This window comes from Accipiter gentilis, chromosome 1 (assembly GCF_929443795.1).
Source record: "Accipiter gentilis chromosome 1, bAccGen1.1, whole genome shotgun sequence".
In the NCBI taxonomy this organism is placed as follows: domain Eukaryota; kingdom Metazoa; phylum Chordata; class Aves; order Accipitriformes; family Accipitridae; genus Astur; species Astur gentilis.
Genome location: NC_064880.1, coordinates 15,189,263 through 15,208,422, shown reverse-complemented (window position 1 = coordinate 15,208,422; position 19,160 = coordinate 15,189,263). Strand labels below are relative to the sequence as shown.

The 19,160-nt window shown below is 38.8% G+C and overlaps 1 protein-coding gene across 2 annotated transcripts in view; it reads left to right on the top strand.

Moving 5' to 3' along the window:
* SPAG16 (sperm associated antigen 16) overlaps nucleotides 1–19,160 on the top strand; it is a 435,661-nt gene that overhangs the window by 319,281 nt on the left and 97,220 nt on the right. For both annotated transcript variants that reach the window (XR_007506050.1, XM_049800597.1), the window contains exon 15: nucleotides 5,838–5,964. Coding sequence is in view for 1 of the 2 variants with exons in the window: in XM_049800597.1 (XP_049656554.1) it covers nucleotides 5,838–5,964 (127 nt within the window). In the remaining variant the exon portion in view is untranslated. The remainder of the gene's footprint in view (nucleotides 1–5,837; nucleotides 5,965–19,160) is intronic.

The following is a 19,160-nucleotide window of genomic DNA, read 5'->3' as shown; positions in this document are numbered from 1 at the left end:
GCTTGGATTCTCTTGAGATCCCTCTGTCCTTGCTTGCTGCTCCTCAGAAAGCCCAATTACACCCTGTGGGATGGGGTAGCACAGGGATGGGACTCTGTCTGCCATGCATGCATGCCCCCTGTTATTTTTTCTGAGCATAGTTAGTTTTTGCATTACAACAAGGCCTGAGGTAGCAACTCTCATCAGGTTTCTGATATACTTCATGCTGTAAATGTGGGAGGTAGGTAATGATTCCTTCTCTTAAAAATATTCACTCTAACGCATATAAAATGGTGGTAGAGTTAAGTGACTTAGGATGTGTCCCATGGGGAGCATCTTAGAAATGCAGATTATTCGAGTCTGTCTCAGTCTGAGGTAGCTAAAGCTATTCCTCATGCGGCCACTTTGTCTACCGCCAGTTAATGGCAAGGAGTGTCCACCACGCTTTGTGTACACAGAACAAACTCCTTTTACTTAGTTCAGAGACTGGTAACAAGACTGGCAAGACCAGTATCAAGCTCATCAACCCTTTGTTATGCCAGAGGTCAACGAGATTCCCAATGGTAATGGAAAGGGAAAATAATTATCAAGCTTCTTTCTAGTTAGCAAGGGGCCTAGAGCTTGAATCTGTTTCCACTGAAGTTGATGAAAATCTTGGTCTTGTCATCATAAGAGTCCCTAAAAGACGCTTCATACAGCTACAGCTGTTTTGAAAACAAAGGACTTGCAAATCAGTAAACTCGACTGATTTGATATGAACGTCATAGCGAAAATGAGTTGCCTGTTCACTCACTATTTTGCCTTTTTAAAAATATTTGCAAAAGGTCAGAAAACAACTACTGACCTTCCTTCGGAATTAAACTTTGAAGAGGATACTCCTGGGAGGGGTTTGTCTCAGTCTAAATTAGATAAAGCCGCTTGTTGTGGTTCATATATTATTGATCTTTCAGCAATAAATCCAGAGTTGTGTTCATAAGCAAGAGACATAATTATTCAGATTTTTATCCTTATCGCTGGTGTGAAACAGCAATTTTCAGGAAATATTTGCCTAAAGTGTACCTGGTGATTAGTCCTATTGTTAATCATTATTAGTATTCACAAGAAAAAAAATGTATATTTAAAAAAAAGGAAAGAAGGAAAGAGATTTTTTTAAACTTCCTGGAAATGATATAAATCTGTTAATTCCTGATGTTATAATTATTTGTGTTACATTGGTTTGCAAACGCCAGTTGAGATTGGGATTATGATGTATAAGGAGCTAAGCATGCCCATTTTAATGGGAGATCTTCTGTGATATAAAGATATTCGTTAAGTTGGCAGGGAAGGTAAAGAGTAGAGGGTGGAACTATAAAGGCAATTAAAGGACTTGCAAAGTCCTTTAAGTGGAGCCTGGAACAGAACCAGTCTTTGAATCCAGACTAATTGAATCCATGTATAAATTCTTTAATCACTTCAGCATGCACACACAAAGAAGTACCAACTTGATTATATAGAATAGGAAGCAAGTCTTACCAGTTTTATGAATCGTTCTATGTGCTCTTTGATTAGAGGAAGTAATAGAACTAAGCTGTGGCTGCTGCAGCATAAAATGTAGTGTAAATGAAAATCAGTACAACGGGAATCTGCTTTTGCACGTTTTCTCTTTGGATCTCATTGTCTCCTCCTTTTACATGTCGGAAAATCAGTCAATCCCTGATGGTCCAGCTTGCTGTTCAGTAAAATATGTCATCAAAAAGACATCATAAGAAAGACTTTAGTGTGGCAAGAAACAAAAAGAAGAAAATTAAGAGCAAGGCAGAGGGCTCTTCCATGAATGACTAAAACAGTAACTGTAAAAGGAATGCAAAAGCCAAAAGCTCGTAGGAGAATTCAAAGTGATTCCACTTTAAAGCTTTTGAAAATGGCCCCTGGCCAGATGCAGATTAGTTCATTTAGCATATGACTTATCCCTTTCTTTTTCTTTGAATGGCACGTAGCTTCAAATAATCTGTAAGCTTGATTACATTACTGTTTTATTTCTTCCTATTGAAAAGTTGTTAACCCACATCTCCAGCTCACTTGATGTAGAAAAGGTATGTAATAGAGATGACATCAAGCAAAGAAGTAGTGAAATGTAATAGCTGGCTCATTAACGAAATCCTTTTGGCACATTTTAGTGTAGCACCTGCCTAGGTATCAGTAATAATTAACACATTTAATAATAAGTCTGTGGACAGAGTATGCTAAGGCTGATGAAATACCTGTTTGCATTGTGTTGACCTGTTACCATCAGAACCCTTTGTTTTCTTCTGTTTGCAGATGAGGCCTACTGTCTTTACATGGAAATCAGGCAAAATATGCTACTGGGTGTTACATTTTATACACAGTATGTTTATACCAGGCATCTGGGAGGAAGTTGATAAAAAGTCGACAGCAAGAACTGGTTGATCTTGCTACTAAGATAGGTTGTAAACCCTTTGGAGCAAGACCATCTTCTCTAGCTTGTTTGCACAGCACCTAGCACAGTGGGGTGGTGCTCCCAGACCAGGTTTCTCCAGCACTGCTTCTGTTCAAATATGTCTGCAAGGATCAGAGGGGCTCCTCCTTTCTGACGTGGCCACAAATCACCTTGTGAAAGAGAGCTTAAATAACAAGTTAGGATGGTTCAATGTATCTGGTACCTACTAACGATTTGATTGTGTAAATTTCGGGGGGGGAGGGGGAGGTTTGTTTACCCTTGTGTTTCTTAGGGATCTGTAGCAGAAATGGGAGAAAATAAATATGGCAGAGAATAGGATGGCAAGATTGAAAGAGGATGGGGTATGGATCTTTTCTTGTGGTGTGCCAGCTACGGTAGAAAAATTAATTCCTACAAGGAAGAACTGGTAATAAAAGTAGATCAAATTGTTTTCCTCATAATTATGCAACTAGTAACGATCCCTTAATCAAGGCCAGTGGGAAGGTCAAAGTCAGCTCTACAATTGCAGTCACTTTGCGTCAGGGACTGCTTCTGATCAATGTTTGCATAATATCTATTTTAGTGAGGCATTCTTGATGCTATTATGATCTATTAGCCAGACCATGCCATTACTTAAGAGAGAAGTGTCGTATTGAAAATCCATGGACACAACAGCTGATTACATAAGGAGGAGTCACAGAGTTTCTGGAGTTTCTTCCATAACTACACTGAGTAGGTTATGTGCAGTCTTACCCAGATGGGCTGTCCATTGATCTAGTTCAAAATTGCTGACTTACCAAAGCTGTAATTAAGGAGCATTTATTGAAATGAAGTGAAGTATATCAGACACATGCAAAGCAAGTTTGAAGGCAGGCATTTTCTAAAGCAAAACAAACCAAAACCAACCCCCCGAAAAGGTATTATGTACTAAAATGCCTCTATGGATAGAAAAAGATCAGGAGTAAAATCTGCTAATATGTCAAAGTCATATTAGAGGTTATGAAATAACGGGTATAAGGGATACTAGTGATTTTCTAAGTGGACTGTTGATAGTGACGGACACAAGCTTTGCAGAAGAAAGTGAAAAGAAAGAGGATGGTAAGTGTGGAATGCTGGTCCAGAAGCTGAGTACTTACACTGACGAATGGAGAGATCTTTCTACATGAACATACTCAGTTCCTCTTCCCTTTACTGGCATGGTAAAAATTACTTAAGGAAAGGAGATGTCCCACTTGATTGTGCATGTCCCACCCTCCCGCTTCACAGTTGCTAGTTGCTGCTGTGCGCCATCTTCACCAAAACCTCTGCTCAGCTGAGATACACATCTTTAACCTCTATGAAAGTCAGGTTACGGGGATGTCAGAATGGGCTTCCAAAACTGGTGATCAATTTTGCAAGAGTTGCTTTATAAAAATCAGTGATGGGTACTTTCATAGTTAATCCAGACTACATGCTATCTAAAAAGGCTGGGGAGGAGAGAAGGAAAAGCTTCAGCTGTTTAACCCAGAAAACAATACAGATACTGTAAGTGAAATGCATCAGGGACAGGGAAGAAGGGAGGAGTCTTTCTGAAAAAAACCCCTTGTATTTAACCTAAAGGATATAGATTGCATGTGAACAAGTACTTTTAAACCCTTGTTTTATACTTATGGACTGAAAGATTTATAAATGCAAGGACAGGCAGATTCTAGATCAGCAGCAGGGGGTGGATGGAAGAACTGCTGCTAATCTGGAATTCAGTCTTCTATCACAGCAAGCATATGAAAGCATTGCTTGTAAGAGTAAGGGTCTGGATTTGATGACTCTTCCAGTCTCATATCTATGATGCTGCCTTTTTTTTTTTTTTTTTTCCATTAAAAATTTGCTTTATTGAGCTCCAGTTGAAGCCATGCAACAATCTGGAGCGTAGCTGTTGTTTTTGGGGGTTTTTTGTTTGTTGCCCAAACGGCCTGCTTGACCTTGTTGTTTGTATAGGCTGAACTTCATGAAAGGAGCCAGATGAAATGAAAGAGAATTAGGTGGGTACAGCTGGTGAGATAGTTAAACAAATAGCTTTTCCGTAATACTCAGCACCACTATATTGAGGTGGGATGTAGTTAAGGTTACTGAACTTTTTTGCAAAACAGCGAGAGCAGAGAGCTTACACATTGCCAGCTGAATTCTCCAAATAATGATTACTTTGTTTCTTGGTGTTACTCTGTATTAGTCCCTGTAACAAGCCAGAATGGAGTTTTGACATGTTAGATCTCCTCCAAATGAACCTAAAGATTTCATTATACTTATACCATGATAGAGTTTCACAGGCCATTACTTTCTACTTGAGAAGGCAATGGATATTTTCAGATCTTAATTCCTCTATTTGCTAGATAACTCCATGCATTTTCTTGCAGGTATTATTTACGTGAAAGGTGTAAAAATTAACTGAATGTAAAAAAAAAGTCATGGATGCAGCATCTGACCCATGTTTTACCTGGTTTTCAGTTCCATACCATTGTGATTCTCCTTCAAAACAATATCCTTTAATCTTACACTCTTGCATAAATTGGAAAAGACATTGACTTTGATAACCTGAGAGCACACCAGCTGGGCTGGTTTTGGCATTTTGAATCTTTATTTAGGAGGTTAAAATGAAAATTAAATGTTTCTACATTGGTAGCTAGGGGTTTCTTTCTATTACGGTGGCAGGAATTAGCTAACAAAGTTATGTTTGGGCATCCTTTACCCTGCCTTCTTTGACTTTTGCATTTGTTCATATGCTACATATTCAAAATACTTCTGCCAATTTTAGCGGGGGGGGGTGGGTGTGTGTTTGGTGTTTTTTGGTGTTTTTTGGTGTTTTGTTTGTTTGTTTGTTTTCATTTGTTTGGGTTTTTTTAATTAATATTGAAGAGAAACATGGGGGGATCATGGTCCTGCTATCTTTCCTCACATAGATAGTCCCTGCATGCTTCTGATTCACTGAAATGAGTGAGATTGTCCTTAGCATGGCTGTTAATGAATGTACAACAATGAAGGAATGTCTGTTCTGCTCTAATGTTATGTTTCACATTGAAAACATAAGTAGACAAATTAAAAATCAGGGCTAAAGGGCCATTCCTGTGTCTCTCTGAGAAAAAAAACATATAATCACAAGCCATGTTCTTAGGGGATACTGGTATCAAAATTCAAAATAACCTCTTTTCTCTTCCTTATTTACAGTTTCTCCTGAACTGTTCTGTTTAAAAGTCATATTGTATTGTTGCTATTCAAGTCAACATAGTTGTTAAGAGGCTGTGAGAACCTCACATATAATAACTTACATTTATTTAAATATGTACAGTTATTATGTCTGGCATCAGTGGGTATCCAGCCCTGTGTCATAGGCTTTCTTCTCTACAGAGGTACAAAAGTCATGCCTTTATTTTGTTTCCAACATTGACAGGGTGATACAATTGCTTCCTGTGACTCCTCCGGCATGATGAAGCTCTGGGACATTCGGAAGTCGGTCCCTATTTTATCTGTAGATGCCGGCCCACATCCTGCCAACCAAGTCGTCTTCGATCACTCTGGTAGGATTCTAAACTTTTTCTACCTATGGCATGGTTTGTTTTGAAATCTCTAATCTCTCTCCCGTTCTGAAGCCAGATAGCACATGCGAAACAGCATAGATGTGTTAATTTTAAAGAAGAGGTACCTGATTGTGCCAATGATCAATACACTTGTTTTCTATGGACTAGATTGGCAAATTGGACTAATGGTCCATTTATATCAAATGAAAAATGTGCAATAACAAAAAGTGCAATTAATTACAAAAATAGTACATAAAATACAGAACTGATCACTGGGGATAAAAAACTTAGGGAGATTACCTATGTTCTGGTGATGTTTATTCTCCATTCCTATTTGTTGTTTTATTAGCTAAGTCTGTACTTGCATTCATAACCAATCTTACTAAGTCCTCTTATAATTGCCTCAGAATTTCTTTGTGTTGACAGGACTGCTTACTATGCACAAATAAATGAAGTAACCAGTTATTTTTCATCATCAACCATGTATTATCATGTCAGCATTTTCATTTGAAGAGGAGCTGTTGTAAAATAATTTTTGTTTGTTTTAAAACCAGTATTAATCTTCAGTTCCAAAGCATGGACAAGCATTCATGTTGCAGCACAGAATTAGATCCTAGCTTAGGAAATTGTTCTTAGTTTTGAGTTCAGTATGTGAAGAATGTTGATAACACTGATGTTTTCAGTTGTTGCTGAGTAGTGTTTAGACTATAGTCAAGGATTTTTCAGCTTCTCATGCCCAGCCAGCGAGAAAGCTGGAGGGGCACAAGAAGTTGGCACAGGACACAGCCAGGGCACGTGGCCCAAACTGGCCAACGGTGTATTCCATACCATGGGACGTCCCATCTAGTATAGGAATGGGGAAGTGGGAGCGGGGGATCGCCGTTCAGGGACTAGCTGGGTGTTGGTCTGTGGGAGGTAAGCAATTGCCCTGTGCATCATTTGTACGTTCCAATCCTTTTATTATTGCTGTTTTCATTTTATTATTGTTATCATTATCATTATTAGTTTCTTCTTTTCTGTTCTATTAAACCATTCTTATCTCAACCCATGAGTTTTACTTCTTTTCCCGATTTTCTTCCCCATCCCACTGGATGAAGGGGAGTGAGTGAGCGGCTGCGTGGTGCTTAGTTGCTGGCTGGGGTTAAACCACGACAACTATTAAATAAGGTATTTCCATTTCCAAGGGGGAAAAAATGCATTGACGCTGTCCATTTTTGACAGCTTCCCAAACCCAAATTTAACCACTATTCTGTTTATGTATGTAATTTGGAATAAGAGCTCATTTTTTGTTCAGGAGGATTTGAAGAAGTTTTGCATTTTTGTTTCTGGACTATAATGTTGGGTCATTTGCAAAGGAATCGCATCCCTGAAAAATGCAGTAACAATACTTCTAGCCAGATGGGAACTTTCCAGTAGAAAGGTTATCAGCTTCAGGTAATCTAAATCGGCAAATTTTCCCATCATTTGGATAAAATCCAAAATTTCCTCTGCAGGGATAACCACACAACAGAGAGATCACATTGGGATGGATGATCACAATGAAGCATAATGCAACAGGATGCAATTGCACCTAGCTAAAGATAGGAAAATATCTAGCTAAAAGAGGCTATCACAACTCCTGTTGTTTGAAGAGAGATAGTGCCTACGTCACCTAACTAGGGACAAAAGACGAGGCATACTGGGCCCTATCCACACACACAGACCGAAAAGACAATGCCTTTTCTGAATAGGTACCTTGTAGAAATGCAAGCATACTAATATCTGTTTGTTCTGGAGCAGTATTTAATTTACTTGATGAGTGGCTGGAAGGAACACATTTTCTGCACTACATCTGGGGGAAAGATGCAGTATAGTTTAGCAGACCTGGCTTTGCTTGGGTGCAGCTGGTTTGGTTACTGCTAGCAATGCAGTGTGGGATGCAGTCTGAGGTGAATATCTCTGGGACCCTGGGTTTGTGGATGTTTAACTTGCACTGACACCATATTGTCATAGCTTTTTTTTTTGCTAATACCAGAGCTGCCAAGCTACCTAAACCAGAGGTAGCCTGTGTAGTCCTAAAATGGCCCTTGATACATCAATGAGAGAGGCTGAATGATGTGCTTGTCTGCAGCAGCAGAGGACTAGATAAAATGATCCAGCAGATTCCTGCATTGTTTGTCTAAGCAGTAATTCATGGATTTGGTCAGTCTAAACCATTCAGTCAGTCATTTGAGTGGAGTTAACTAAAAATAATAACCATGTTGAAATAAGTCAAACAGCCAGAATACTTCAAAAATAAATGGTGATGGGAGAATAAATCCTATGTTTAACTAACAACCCGTTGGGCAAGGGACATCTGTCTCATTTGGGACCTTTGTCTGTGGAGAAGCTTGGGTGGATTTTTCTGACCTTATCAAAGCATGGCTTAATTTTCAGCTGTATCCCTCATTTTCTTCTGGCGATGTTACACCACCTCATGTAAATGACTTGACTGCATTAATCAGTCATAGACACTAGAAGCAAATTGTTCAGCACCTTACAGGTGGATTTAATTACTAGGTTACAGAGCCATGGTTGAGCAGGTTTTTTTCTTCTGCCCGGTAATTATTTAAATTATAGCTAATAATGGTAGAAGGGGTTTATGAAAAGTTTGGCGGTATCAGCAAATGAGATTGAGGTCAGAGATAGTAAGGACCCAACTAATGGAAGATTTTTGTTTGTTTTTTCTTTGTATTGTTTTCAAGCAATTATCATTGCAGATGCAATGTAGACAAACACATCTTACCTTTTGTTTGTAAGTGGTACTATCTTTTGTTGGTATGACATGCAGTGGATGGGAGTTGCTTAACAAAGAGCTAGTACCAAGAATGAGTTTGTAAATTCCTGGGATTCTCTGGATGGCATTGTTGGGGATGGTCCTTGCTAACTCTAGTGATCCGAATGCTATTCATGGCATAAATGCTTGACCATAAAGCCATTTTCTGCTTTATCAGAGCCACACACAGATCTTAAATAAGTTAATGAAAAAAGTTGTGTATAAATCTTTCTGCTTTAGCTGCACTCTGCCTTAGCTTTTCTTTAGCTCAGCATAGGGGTGGACTTTTCGATATGGCATGCTTGTGAATGAGGAGAAATTGATTACATGCTCTAATTACCATTGCACTTTATGTGGATTTTCTTCTTTCCCCCAGTCCTTCTGAAACTAGCTCATGGTCTTGCAATGAGAGGTGGTGATGGAGCTGGCCAGGACTCAGCCCACTCGGGGCAATGATCTTCAATATTATGCTTAATATCAGAAATACAAAGGAATATGTCCTTTGAATTCTGCATGCTGTGAATGGTCTCAGAGAGGGGACCAACTGTGGTTACTGTGCAAGATGGACCACAATATAACTAAATTCACTTTTTTTTTTTCATATGCAAGTTAACCAGCATCTCCGTGTGCTTATATTCTTGTGTAGCATTCATGAATCCCTTAAACGCCCGCTTGTCATCACCTTTTGTGTTTCCAGTTGCTGTTTAGAAAATGTTCTTAATATGATTAATCACAACACAGTGTTATGTATGTAAGACTTAGAGAAGCTGTAGAGGATTCTAGTTTACATGCTACAACTTATTTATTTATTATCATAATGTATTAAAACAAACCAAACAAATCCCAATATAACAGCAGCAGTCCAAAATCACTAGCAGTTACTGTAAGGCCAAGGGAAAGCAAACAGTATTTGGAAAAATATACTGCTAAATTTTGAGATCCAGAGATACATGTTATCATTTAATCTGCTTCCATCAAGCTTGGCAGTGTTGCCCTCAGCATTGAAGAGGTGTGAAGGGTATGTGATTCTTCTGCCAGAGCACAAACAAATAGCCTTACAAAGCCTCTGAACATCTCAAAGGGCAATATATACCTATTTTATTTAGAAGGAGAGTATATTAAAAGAATGTAAAGGTTGTAAATCAATGTGAAAGTTCAGAAATGCCAGGATCAAGGTTACCTTGTGAGACAAGTGGTTTATTTTAGGAGACAGGAATTCTGGTGGTGCAGGAGACTCATTGTTTTGGGAAGTGACTGTGGAACAAATGGTACCACTGTCAACCATGGTGGGGTCAGGGTAACTGCTCAGTGTTGCTATCTAAAAGCAAGCTTAATTTGCTTAATTACACATCACAAGACATTACGCAGGACCATTACCATGAGACAGCCATTAGTCCAATGGGTGACAATTGTTTGCTGTTCAGTCTGGAGTTGGTTTTGGTGTTAAATATTGGTCTAAAGAATTTGATTCTGTATATTACCCACCCTTTACTGAATACAGAATTATTGATAGGATTTTCTAGGATGCCATTGCTGAAGCATTTTCAATATTTGCACTTGACATTATTTGGGCTATCACTGATGATATTAAAGCCACTGGCTATCCACACAGGCCTCATGAGGGATGGAGGGATGGAGATTAAACCTCAGATAGTTAGAATTTCTGCAGATACTGAATCTTCAGGTAGAGTTCCAGAATTACTGTTTTCAGATTCCTTATCCAGTAGCAATTTCTGTGCTCAGAACAGAACTGGCAGAAATCGTCCTTGTAAATTGACAGAAAAAGTTCAGAAGTATAAATTGTATTTTTAAATTCATCTGTGCCTAGCTGAGTATATATTCTGTTTCTTAAAGGAAACGTAAATAATATTGATTTATTAAATGGCAGTCTCATTTATTTAGAGGTTTGATCTTGCAGTGAGGTGCCCACTCAATTTTCTCTTTGATTTCCTCAATTTTGGTTGGTATATTGTCTGCAAAGACAAGCTTGTATTGAGATGCCAGGTGTCTGTCTTTTCTCTTTCTTTCCTGCTTTCCTTCACATTTTTGGTTAATTGATACCACTTAAATGGCACTGAGTAGATAAAGCTTCATCTTGGCAGGGTGGGGGATTTTTCTAGGATAGAAGAAGCTCTCCTTTGCTGGGAAGCTGTGCAGTGGATTTTGCAATTAGCAGCTAGATGTGGGGCGAGCAGGGGATGCACCTGCACCTCTCGGATCTTGGGAGGGGACTATGTCCAGGTATCAAAAGAACCAGAGCAGGACAAGATCTTGACTGTTTATCTCACTTTTTTTTGCAGTTTCTGAAGCTTGCTTTTTGTATTTGTCTCCCTCTTGCTTACTGTTAAAGTCATGCTTGATGGGAGAAAAATCCTCTAGTGTGGAATTTACCACAGTAATCTTTTTCGCAGCATCTGATTTTGTCCATATAGTGCAATTATATGCTGACATTAATGTATGTTTTTCCCTATGACCCCCATTTCTGACTAAAAAGCTTTTTTCATTACAACACTTTATTGCTCTGTATTCTTTAATCTCCAAGGCAGATTACCTGATAACATCAATTGATTCCTTAGGGTGCTTTTCCCCTTGTGGTTCAATGCCTGAGTCTCTACCTCAATTCTGACTACGTATGGGCTGTCACAGGCAATACAGTCTCAACTTGGGAAATTTTTACTTTAAGTTATTGCAAATTAACACAAACTTCTGATCACTGATTCTGGGTATTGAGAAGAAAGAAAACATGAAGCATTAAACAACCGCTTAAGTAAATGCTTTTCCTCCCCGTTTCCCAGTCTCAGCTTAAGCGAAACGTCTCTCCTCCCCCCTTCCTAGTCTCTGCTTGCCTTGCTTTTGCTGTGGGCTGCGCCCTACCATCCCAATTCCTTCGGTGCAGCAATGGGTGATGCGAGATGTTGGGGTTGTGTGTGTAATGACTTCTGTCTGCTGCTCCTCTGTGTTCCTTACTGCTCTTCCTCCACTGCTCCAGGCTGTCAGTGCTTCACTGTAGCTCACCCACAGGCCACAGGCGTCCCTGCCCCGACATGGGTGTATATCCATGCATGGACTGATGGGGTGCTCATGTAAAGTAATTGGGGGCTTATGTGTAAATTAGTTGGGTGTCAGTGCATAAACCCATTGGGCACACATGCATGAACTGATGGGGCATTCATGCATAAGACAATTTGGTGCTCATGCATGAACTAATTGCGTGCTTGTGCATGCATTAATTGGGCGCTCATGCACGAATGTAGTAAACTCTGCAAGTTGATGCCCAGTATGAAAAGAGAGCTTGTTGTATAGATAGATTGAAATAGATATAGGTGTAATTCTTTGGATTTGTCCTAGCACAGAGCTCAGACAACTCCCAGTTCCAGTTGTTAATAAGTTTGGACTTGCTACAGTGCTATAGCTCCACCTAACAGGGCAGCAAGGTGATCAAGCCTTGGTTTTGGAACACATCTTTCCAATTCCTTTGAAGCATTTGCTCTTTACTTAGAAAATGGAGACTAGTTCTTCCTTATTTTGCTGCCCGCTTTACTTCTGATTCAGGCTTTTCTCAAGTCTATTCATAAAGCATAGGCTACAATCTTGTACATGACTCGTTCCTTTCCTTTCTCCCACCATGAATTGTCTAATGTCTGTCCCATCAGAACCCTTTTCTTCGCTATGGGTTCAGCCCTGCAAGATATGTAAGTTTTCACAGCGTCCTTAGACACCCTTTTTCTGTACAAACTAAGGATTCGCATGTTCTGTTTCTTTTAAATATACTTGATCCACATCCTTACAAGTTTTGTTTGATGAGCAAAAATGCAGCCACCCGCATCTCTTAGTTCCCCATTCTTTATTTGGCAATCAGCATTTTTAGTTTGTCTTCACTTTCTTGGCTTCAGTGCATCTCCAAGTGCTGCATCAGTGCTCTGCATCTGAGCACTGTTCTCGTGCGTGCCTCCTCTGCCAGGCCAGCACAGGGAACACTTCTGCAGAAACTGGGCCAAGTAGCAATCAGTAAAAAAGACCTCTTCATTCCAAAATGGGATAGTGCTAAATGCCAAAGTCAAGCTTTTACTTTACACTGGCAAGTTGCAAGCAGTGGTGTGTCTCCATTTCTCCTTTGTCTTGTCCATCTCTCTCTTTTTTCCCCATTACTCCAAACTTGAGTATCCCTTCATAAAACTTATCATAATAAAGGAACCACCAATCTACAGTCAGACTTACAGATGGGATTACAGGGAGAATGAAAGACACTCTTAAAGTCTGTGGTATGTGTTTGGCCCATGTCTGACTGTGCATCCCTACTTTAAACTGGTCTGTGGGAAATAAACTTTCAGGTCCACCATTTGTTGACCAAGCTGTTTTTATACAAGCAAAAGATTTTCAAAAATTATACCTCAGATGAACGAGCCCACCACTATTCCCTCTACCTCACCCACACTAGTAGAAAGGTTTTGTGCTTTGTCCTTCAAGCTGAAATCTCTGCTTTGGGAGAGCTTTGCAATAAACAAATGCTGTTGCTCCAACTGTGTGCTCTTAGACAATGCACCAATATTGATGTTTTGTCCCTAGGTGGCCTGCCCATCCTGAGTGTTTGAACTGGCGAATCCATTAGTGGACTCCCTGGAGAGATTCCTGTGTGGTCTGAGTTGGTTTACACAAGTCATGACCTATTTTCTAGTCCTGATCATGCAGCTTAGTCTTGGAAGTCAGATCAGCAACATGTCTGTGTCAGCCCTCTTTCTCGAAGGAGTGCTTACAACATCTGTTGACCATCCTTAATTATTGCTATGGTTGTAGCAATAGTTTATGGGAGTAAAAGGATGTGCTGAAAGACTACATTATTCAACAGTAATTCCTTGTCTCATAATTCTCACCTCACCCCTCAATGCTGCTGTGTTTCATTCCTCGTTCTCAATATTTGTTTTCCTGACCATAAAAATTCTTTAATTTGGAGGTAGTGGGTAGATTGGAACTTACACACATATAAGCTGATTGACAGATCATTTTGTCTCCTTGTTTCATGGGGGTATGAAACTATCACTCTCCTTATTTCTGCCTGTTGCAGTTTTTCAAAAGGGAAAATGTTGGCAATGAATTTTTCCCTTTTGTTGATCAGAAGAGTTGTACCACACAGTATTTCTGTTGTGTCATGACCATTTTTCAATATGAGCAATCTCTACAATATTTAAATATGCTAGAAATAAAAGAAAAGGGATTCTTAAAATATATGACTTTATTTTCAGTACACACATAATTTAAAATGTATGAAATATTTGTCCTTTGGAAAGGAAAGGGAGGTGGCTTGGAAACCCCTTATTTTACATTTTTTGCCCTAGATGCAAGATAGTATTTTGTCTCTGGCTGTGTTTTCTTTGCTGAGCTAATGAGGGTGGGGATTGTGTACTACTGCAGGCAATTGCTTTGAGCGTTGAGCACTTTGAAGAGATTAGCCCCATTGATATTCCCTTCATCTTTGTTAGAGAGGAATGCTTCCTCCCTGGAGTTCGAGAAGATGGACAGCTATTTAACAGAGCCAGCCTTTTTCAAGTAGCTACTGCAGTACTAAATATTCCCATCTCACTTGCCTGTGTATACCCAGCATAAAAACAACGTTCTGGAAGCCAGGGCTGTGCCTCATTAGAGCATTATATTGACCTGCTAGGGCTTTTTTTGAGGACTCCACGTTGAATGGATTATTATCTGACCAGTTAAATGTTATTCTTCAATGAGAAGCAACAGTTTCAGCTGTTCAGGCAGTCAGCCAAAACATGGTGATGAGCAAATTGTTTGTTCCAAAAGTAAATGAAGGGAATGTCCACATGATTTTTGCCATCCTTGTATTAAACTAACAGAAGCTGAAAACTGGAGCTTTATGCATCCCAAGTGGGGCATAACTGATCAAAATTTTGATTCTCCAGCAGCTATCTACAAACTGAATTAAAATGGTTTGCAACAGGTTGGTTTTTTCTAATCCCATTTAAACTAGGCACAAGTCTAATGTATTTAACATCTCGTCTCTAGCATTTACTGCTTTTGTGACTTTACTAGGTCCATGTGTTCTATTTTATATTTATTGTTTATATTAATTCCAGCTTACAGAGTGCTGCAATTAGCAAATTCCCACTTTGAATATATTTACAGTGATTAAATGAGAGCTCCTTTCCTTCAGTCACACTGCACAGCTCCATCTCAAGCCTGGCTTAGATACAAGAGCTTCATCTCCTGATTAACTTATTCCTGCAGACAGTCAGAGAGTAAGGACCTCTGAAGGTCATCACAGCCTTTCGTCCATGAAAGCTCCTTTTAAATATCGACAGCTATCCAGGTCTTGTGTTTTGAGTAAAGCATCTGTATTGTATGTAAAGAAATGAATCGATACTGCATTCATCATTCATACCCTGTAATACAAGAAAGGGATTTTTGAAATAAGGTATAATATTGATCTAGTATTTGTGTGTATTTTCTATGTGTTAAAGACGCAAGATAGAACAGCCATAGCATTCTCTGCCAGGGACTAGATAGGTCAGGGAATCTGTAAGGTGACAGCAATTTGCATCTTTGTCACTGTTGAAATTAAAAATATTTTCATTACTAACCAAGAGTCATTAGTTATCTGGTAGCTTTGTGGACTGATCAAGAATTGTTCTGGGAGCGTAGAACATATGCTTATGGAAAGAAGAAATTGGGTGGTTTTAAGGGAAGCAAATACTTACGAGAGAAGGAGACAGAGTCCATTGGGATTGGATGCTTTAGAGAAAAAAAAAATTCTTGTGACAACCTAAGTAACTCAAGTGTGTTGTTTCAAACTTAAGGATAATTTAGGTAATTTGGTCTATTTACCCACCATTCTTTTCCCTTTCAAGAAGCAAAGTTCATATTTTGAATGAAAACTTTGAAATGAAATGTCAGGCACTTTCATGTAAAAAATCTATAAAACGATTCATAAACAGTAGTTAGCTTTCCACTTTTTGGGGGGTAAAAACTATGCCAGTCTATGTTGAGTTTGAATAACGCACTTTCAGTAACTCAAAACCTATGTTTTATCAAACTTGCTATATTTTCAATATTCATTTTTAAAAGTAACTGAATTCTAAAAGAAAATTATTCACCTCTGGATACCTGTATTATGATTACTAAAAAAGTTTTGACTCCTTGAACAGGTCTTCTACTTGGTAAATGAAATATATTTATGAGCTAGTTCTTTTCAGAGCTTGGGAAGTGGCATCTCTTTTTTAAGAAAGAGATCATCTTTAAATTAAAAGTATGCTGTCCTTAGCCTATTTTTATTTTATTGACAAATTGTCACAGGAGCTAAAATGCATAATCATCAATAGTAAGTGATCCATGGAGCTATGCAAAATAAATTGATTAACAATATAACCTCCATATAGATGTCCTAGGAGTGCTTGTTATTTTTTATGAACCAATCTTGGAGTCTTGGTTGTTTTTCATGGGCCAGGTGGAAAAAGATGAGTGAGACAAAGTTCAGGGCATCTCTGCAGTTATTCTGTTGCTGCTAGCAGTCAGAACTAGCTGAAATGGTGCTCTAATGTACACGGAAATGCATCATGTTTGCTGAAAAGGAAAGAATGCCTGAAATTTGCTTCTACCACAGTGTCTGCCAGCCTCTTTTTGTCAAGCCTGCATGCCAACAGAATAAACCCATTGGCTTGAAATGAATTTGAGGGCCGAGACAAAATCCCTTTGTCATGAAAGCATGATTTTCATTTCTTTGTTTTTAATGCTGTTCCACTAGTAAGAAAATTATGAGTTAGATGCCTTTGAGGCATTTAACTTACACTTATGCAGAAGTATTCATTCCTCAGAGAAAATTGGATGCAATTTTAGGATTAGATAACTGACCTAGGAAAGAGAGAGTGCAAAACTTGCATATCCACTTTTTCCAGACGGATATTCACTAGGAAGCCTTCAAACTGCTCATAAATATTGCCTGTCCTTTTGTAAAGGCTCACACCAGCAAACACATGGTCATTTCCTGGGCAGAAAGACATTTTTTGTACTGTGACTTTTGGGCAACAAAATAAAGTATTTTAATTCCCTTTCATTTTCTGTGGCAAAATACTATACATGATGGTGAATGGGAAAATAAGGAAGAAAAGAAATTCTGTAAACAGTCTGCAAAGCCTGACTTGGATATTTGAACTGTTTGTTTGTTTTGTTTTTTCCTCTGGAATGAACTTACTTTATTTCTTTGCCTGTTTTTAAACCTGTGAAAATATCATTTATGTAGAGCTGTTATCTCTCTGAGTATCACATACTCATGGGGAGTAGGGTAAAATCTACTTACCTATAGTCTTTCCTCTCTAAATTAAATTGAGTGAAAAAAGGAAATATCTTAATTAATCCTTTCTTTTTCCTTTTTTTTTTTTTTTTTTTTTTTCCCTTTCTCAAATAAAGCAAAAGAGGGAGTGATGGTGATGACGGAGAGTTCTTTAATGTTGGGTTCATGTCAAACATCATTCCCCTTTTCACATTTTATATTGTAAATGAATATGCATGGAATATGTCAGTGATCCTGCCTGGAAACACAGAAGAGCAAAAATGGAGTGTTTCTGGGTCATAGCACAGGTCTGTTTTGCCAGTATCCCATCTCTGGTAGTGGGCAGGAGGTGATGCTTAGGGAAAATAGATAAAACCAGAGTAAGTAAACACTGAGGTTTCTCTGTTACCCTTCTCCAGTGCCCCGTGGATTAGGAGCTGGGGAACTCATGCACTTTGTCTGGTGTTCATGGATCTCTCTCTCCTCTGTTAAACTTGTCTGATCTTTTGTTTTGGAACCTCTTTATATTTCAGCTTCCAACAGATCCCATAGCAATGACAAAGTACTTCCCTGCCTCTGCTTTAAATCTTTTAATGATGCATTCTGATTCTCATACTGTGGGAATTATTGAATAATAACAAGTTCCTTGTTCAGCCTCTTCATGCTGACACATCTTCCCCTACTCTCTTTGCAGAGCTGAAGAGTCCCTGTCTATTTAATCTCCTGGATACATAAGCTGTTCCTCATCTTTCTTCATTTGTTGCCCTTCTGTAAAATCTTATTTTGGGTACATTTGTTTAGAAAGAGGAGAGGGACAAGGCCTGTATGATCCGTTTAAGATGTGCTTAAAGCATGGGTTTAAATAGAGGTCTAACAAGGTTGCCTGGTTTTTTTCTCTACCTTCCCCCCACCCCTACCCCCCAATAGATCTTAACATTATACCAAGCTGATGTTTTCAGAGAAGTGTCCATGGTGGCTGTGAGATCTCTCTCCTGAATGACAAAGGATAGTTTACACTCCGTTGTTGGATTTGTATATTTAAGGATATTTTTGTTCATTTGAATAATTTTGTGTTTCTCAGAATTCAGTTTCATCTGCCACTATAATACTTAATCTGGTAGCATCTTGAGATTCTTCAATGAGTCTATGAAATGTGCTGTTGTCTTGAAAAACATGAATAATTTTATACTATCAGTGAATGTCACCTCAATATTCACCTTCCCACGCTTTAAAAAAAAAATTTTATTAATGTGCTGACTAGCACAGGTCCCAGAATAGATGTCACATTCTTCTGGTAATCTGCTCCTGTCTTTTCCTGACTCTGTCCTATTGGATTTATAAAACTCCTGTTTGAATACTCACTGATTCTAGGAAATATTTAATCACTTTATTCTGAGGTTTTGGACTTCTGTTCCTTGTTGCAAAACCAAAACAGCCCAACCAGGGCATGTCACAGGAGCTACAAAAGCAGTCAGCTCACTGCATAGTTCTGCTTGCTGGTGTGATTGAAGCTGGTTGGATATGGTTGAAATAATGCATAGGTGACTTTGAAATCCATCACAGAGGAGAGGGATTTAGCCCATTGGTACAGGGGGCAACTAGCTTTCTTTGCATGACCTCATCTTTAAAGGAATGGAAGACTATTCCCAGTAAAGGAATGTATCAGCAATTCCTTCAACCAAAGACATCTATCTGTATAATATAAGGTGTTCTGCTTTCTTAGCTGGATGTGCGTCTGAAGTTGGATGGTAACATTGAAGTTGGATGTTAAGATCAGGAGTGAAGTTGTTAACACTGTCCTTGGAGTGCAAGATTCATTGTATTTGAGAATTTCATTGTGCATTCCATAAAAAAGCAGAACGTAAAACATAGTCTGTTAAATTCATTGCCTTCCCTGGCTTCCTTGCCAGAACTGTAGTAGTAGTTGATAACAGGCTTTTATTTGGGATCATCCCTTTCTGTATTCCAGACTGCAGTCACAGCTGTCTACTTAAAACTCTTATATACAATCATGTGTATTTGCCTAAACAGGTCTTTCCTTATATCACCAGAATTAGCCCTCTCCATTTTGTGTCCAGTATTTGGGTTTTTTTTTTATTTTCATTGTGTATTCTTCTTTCTTCA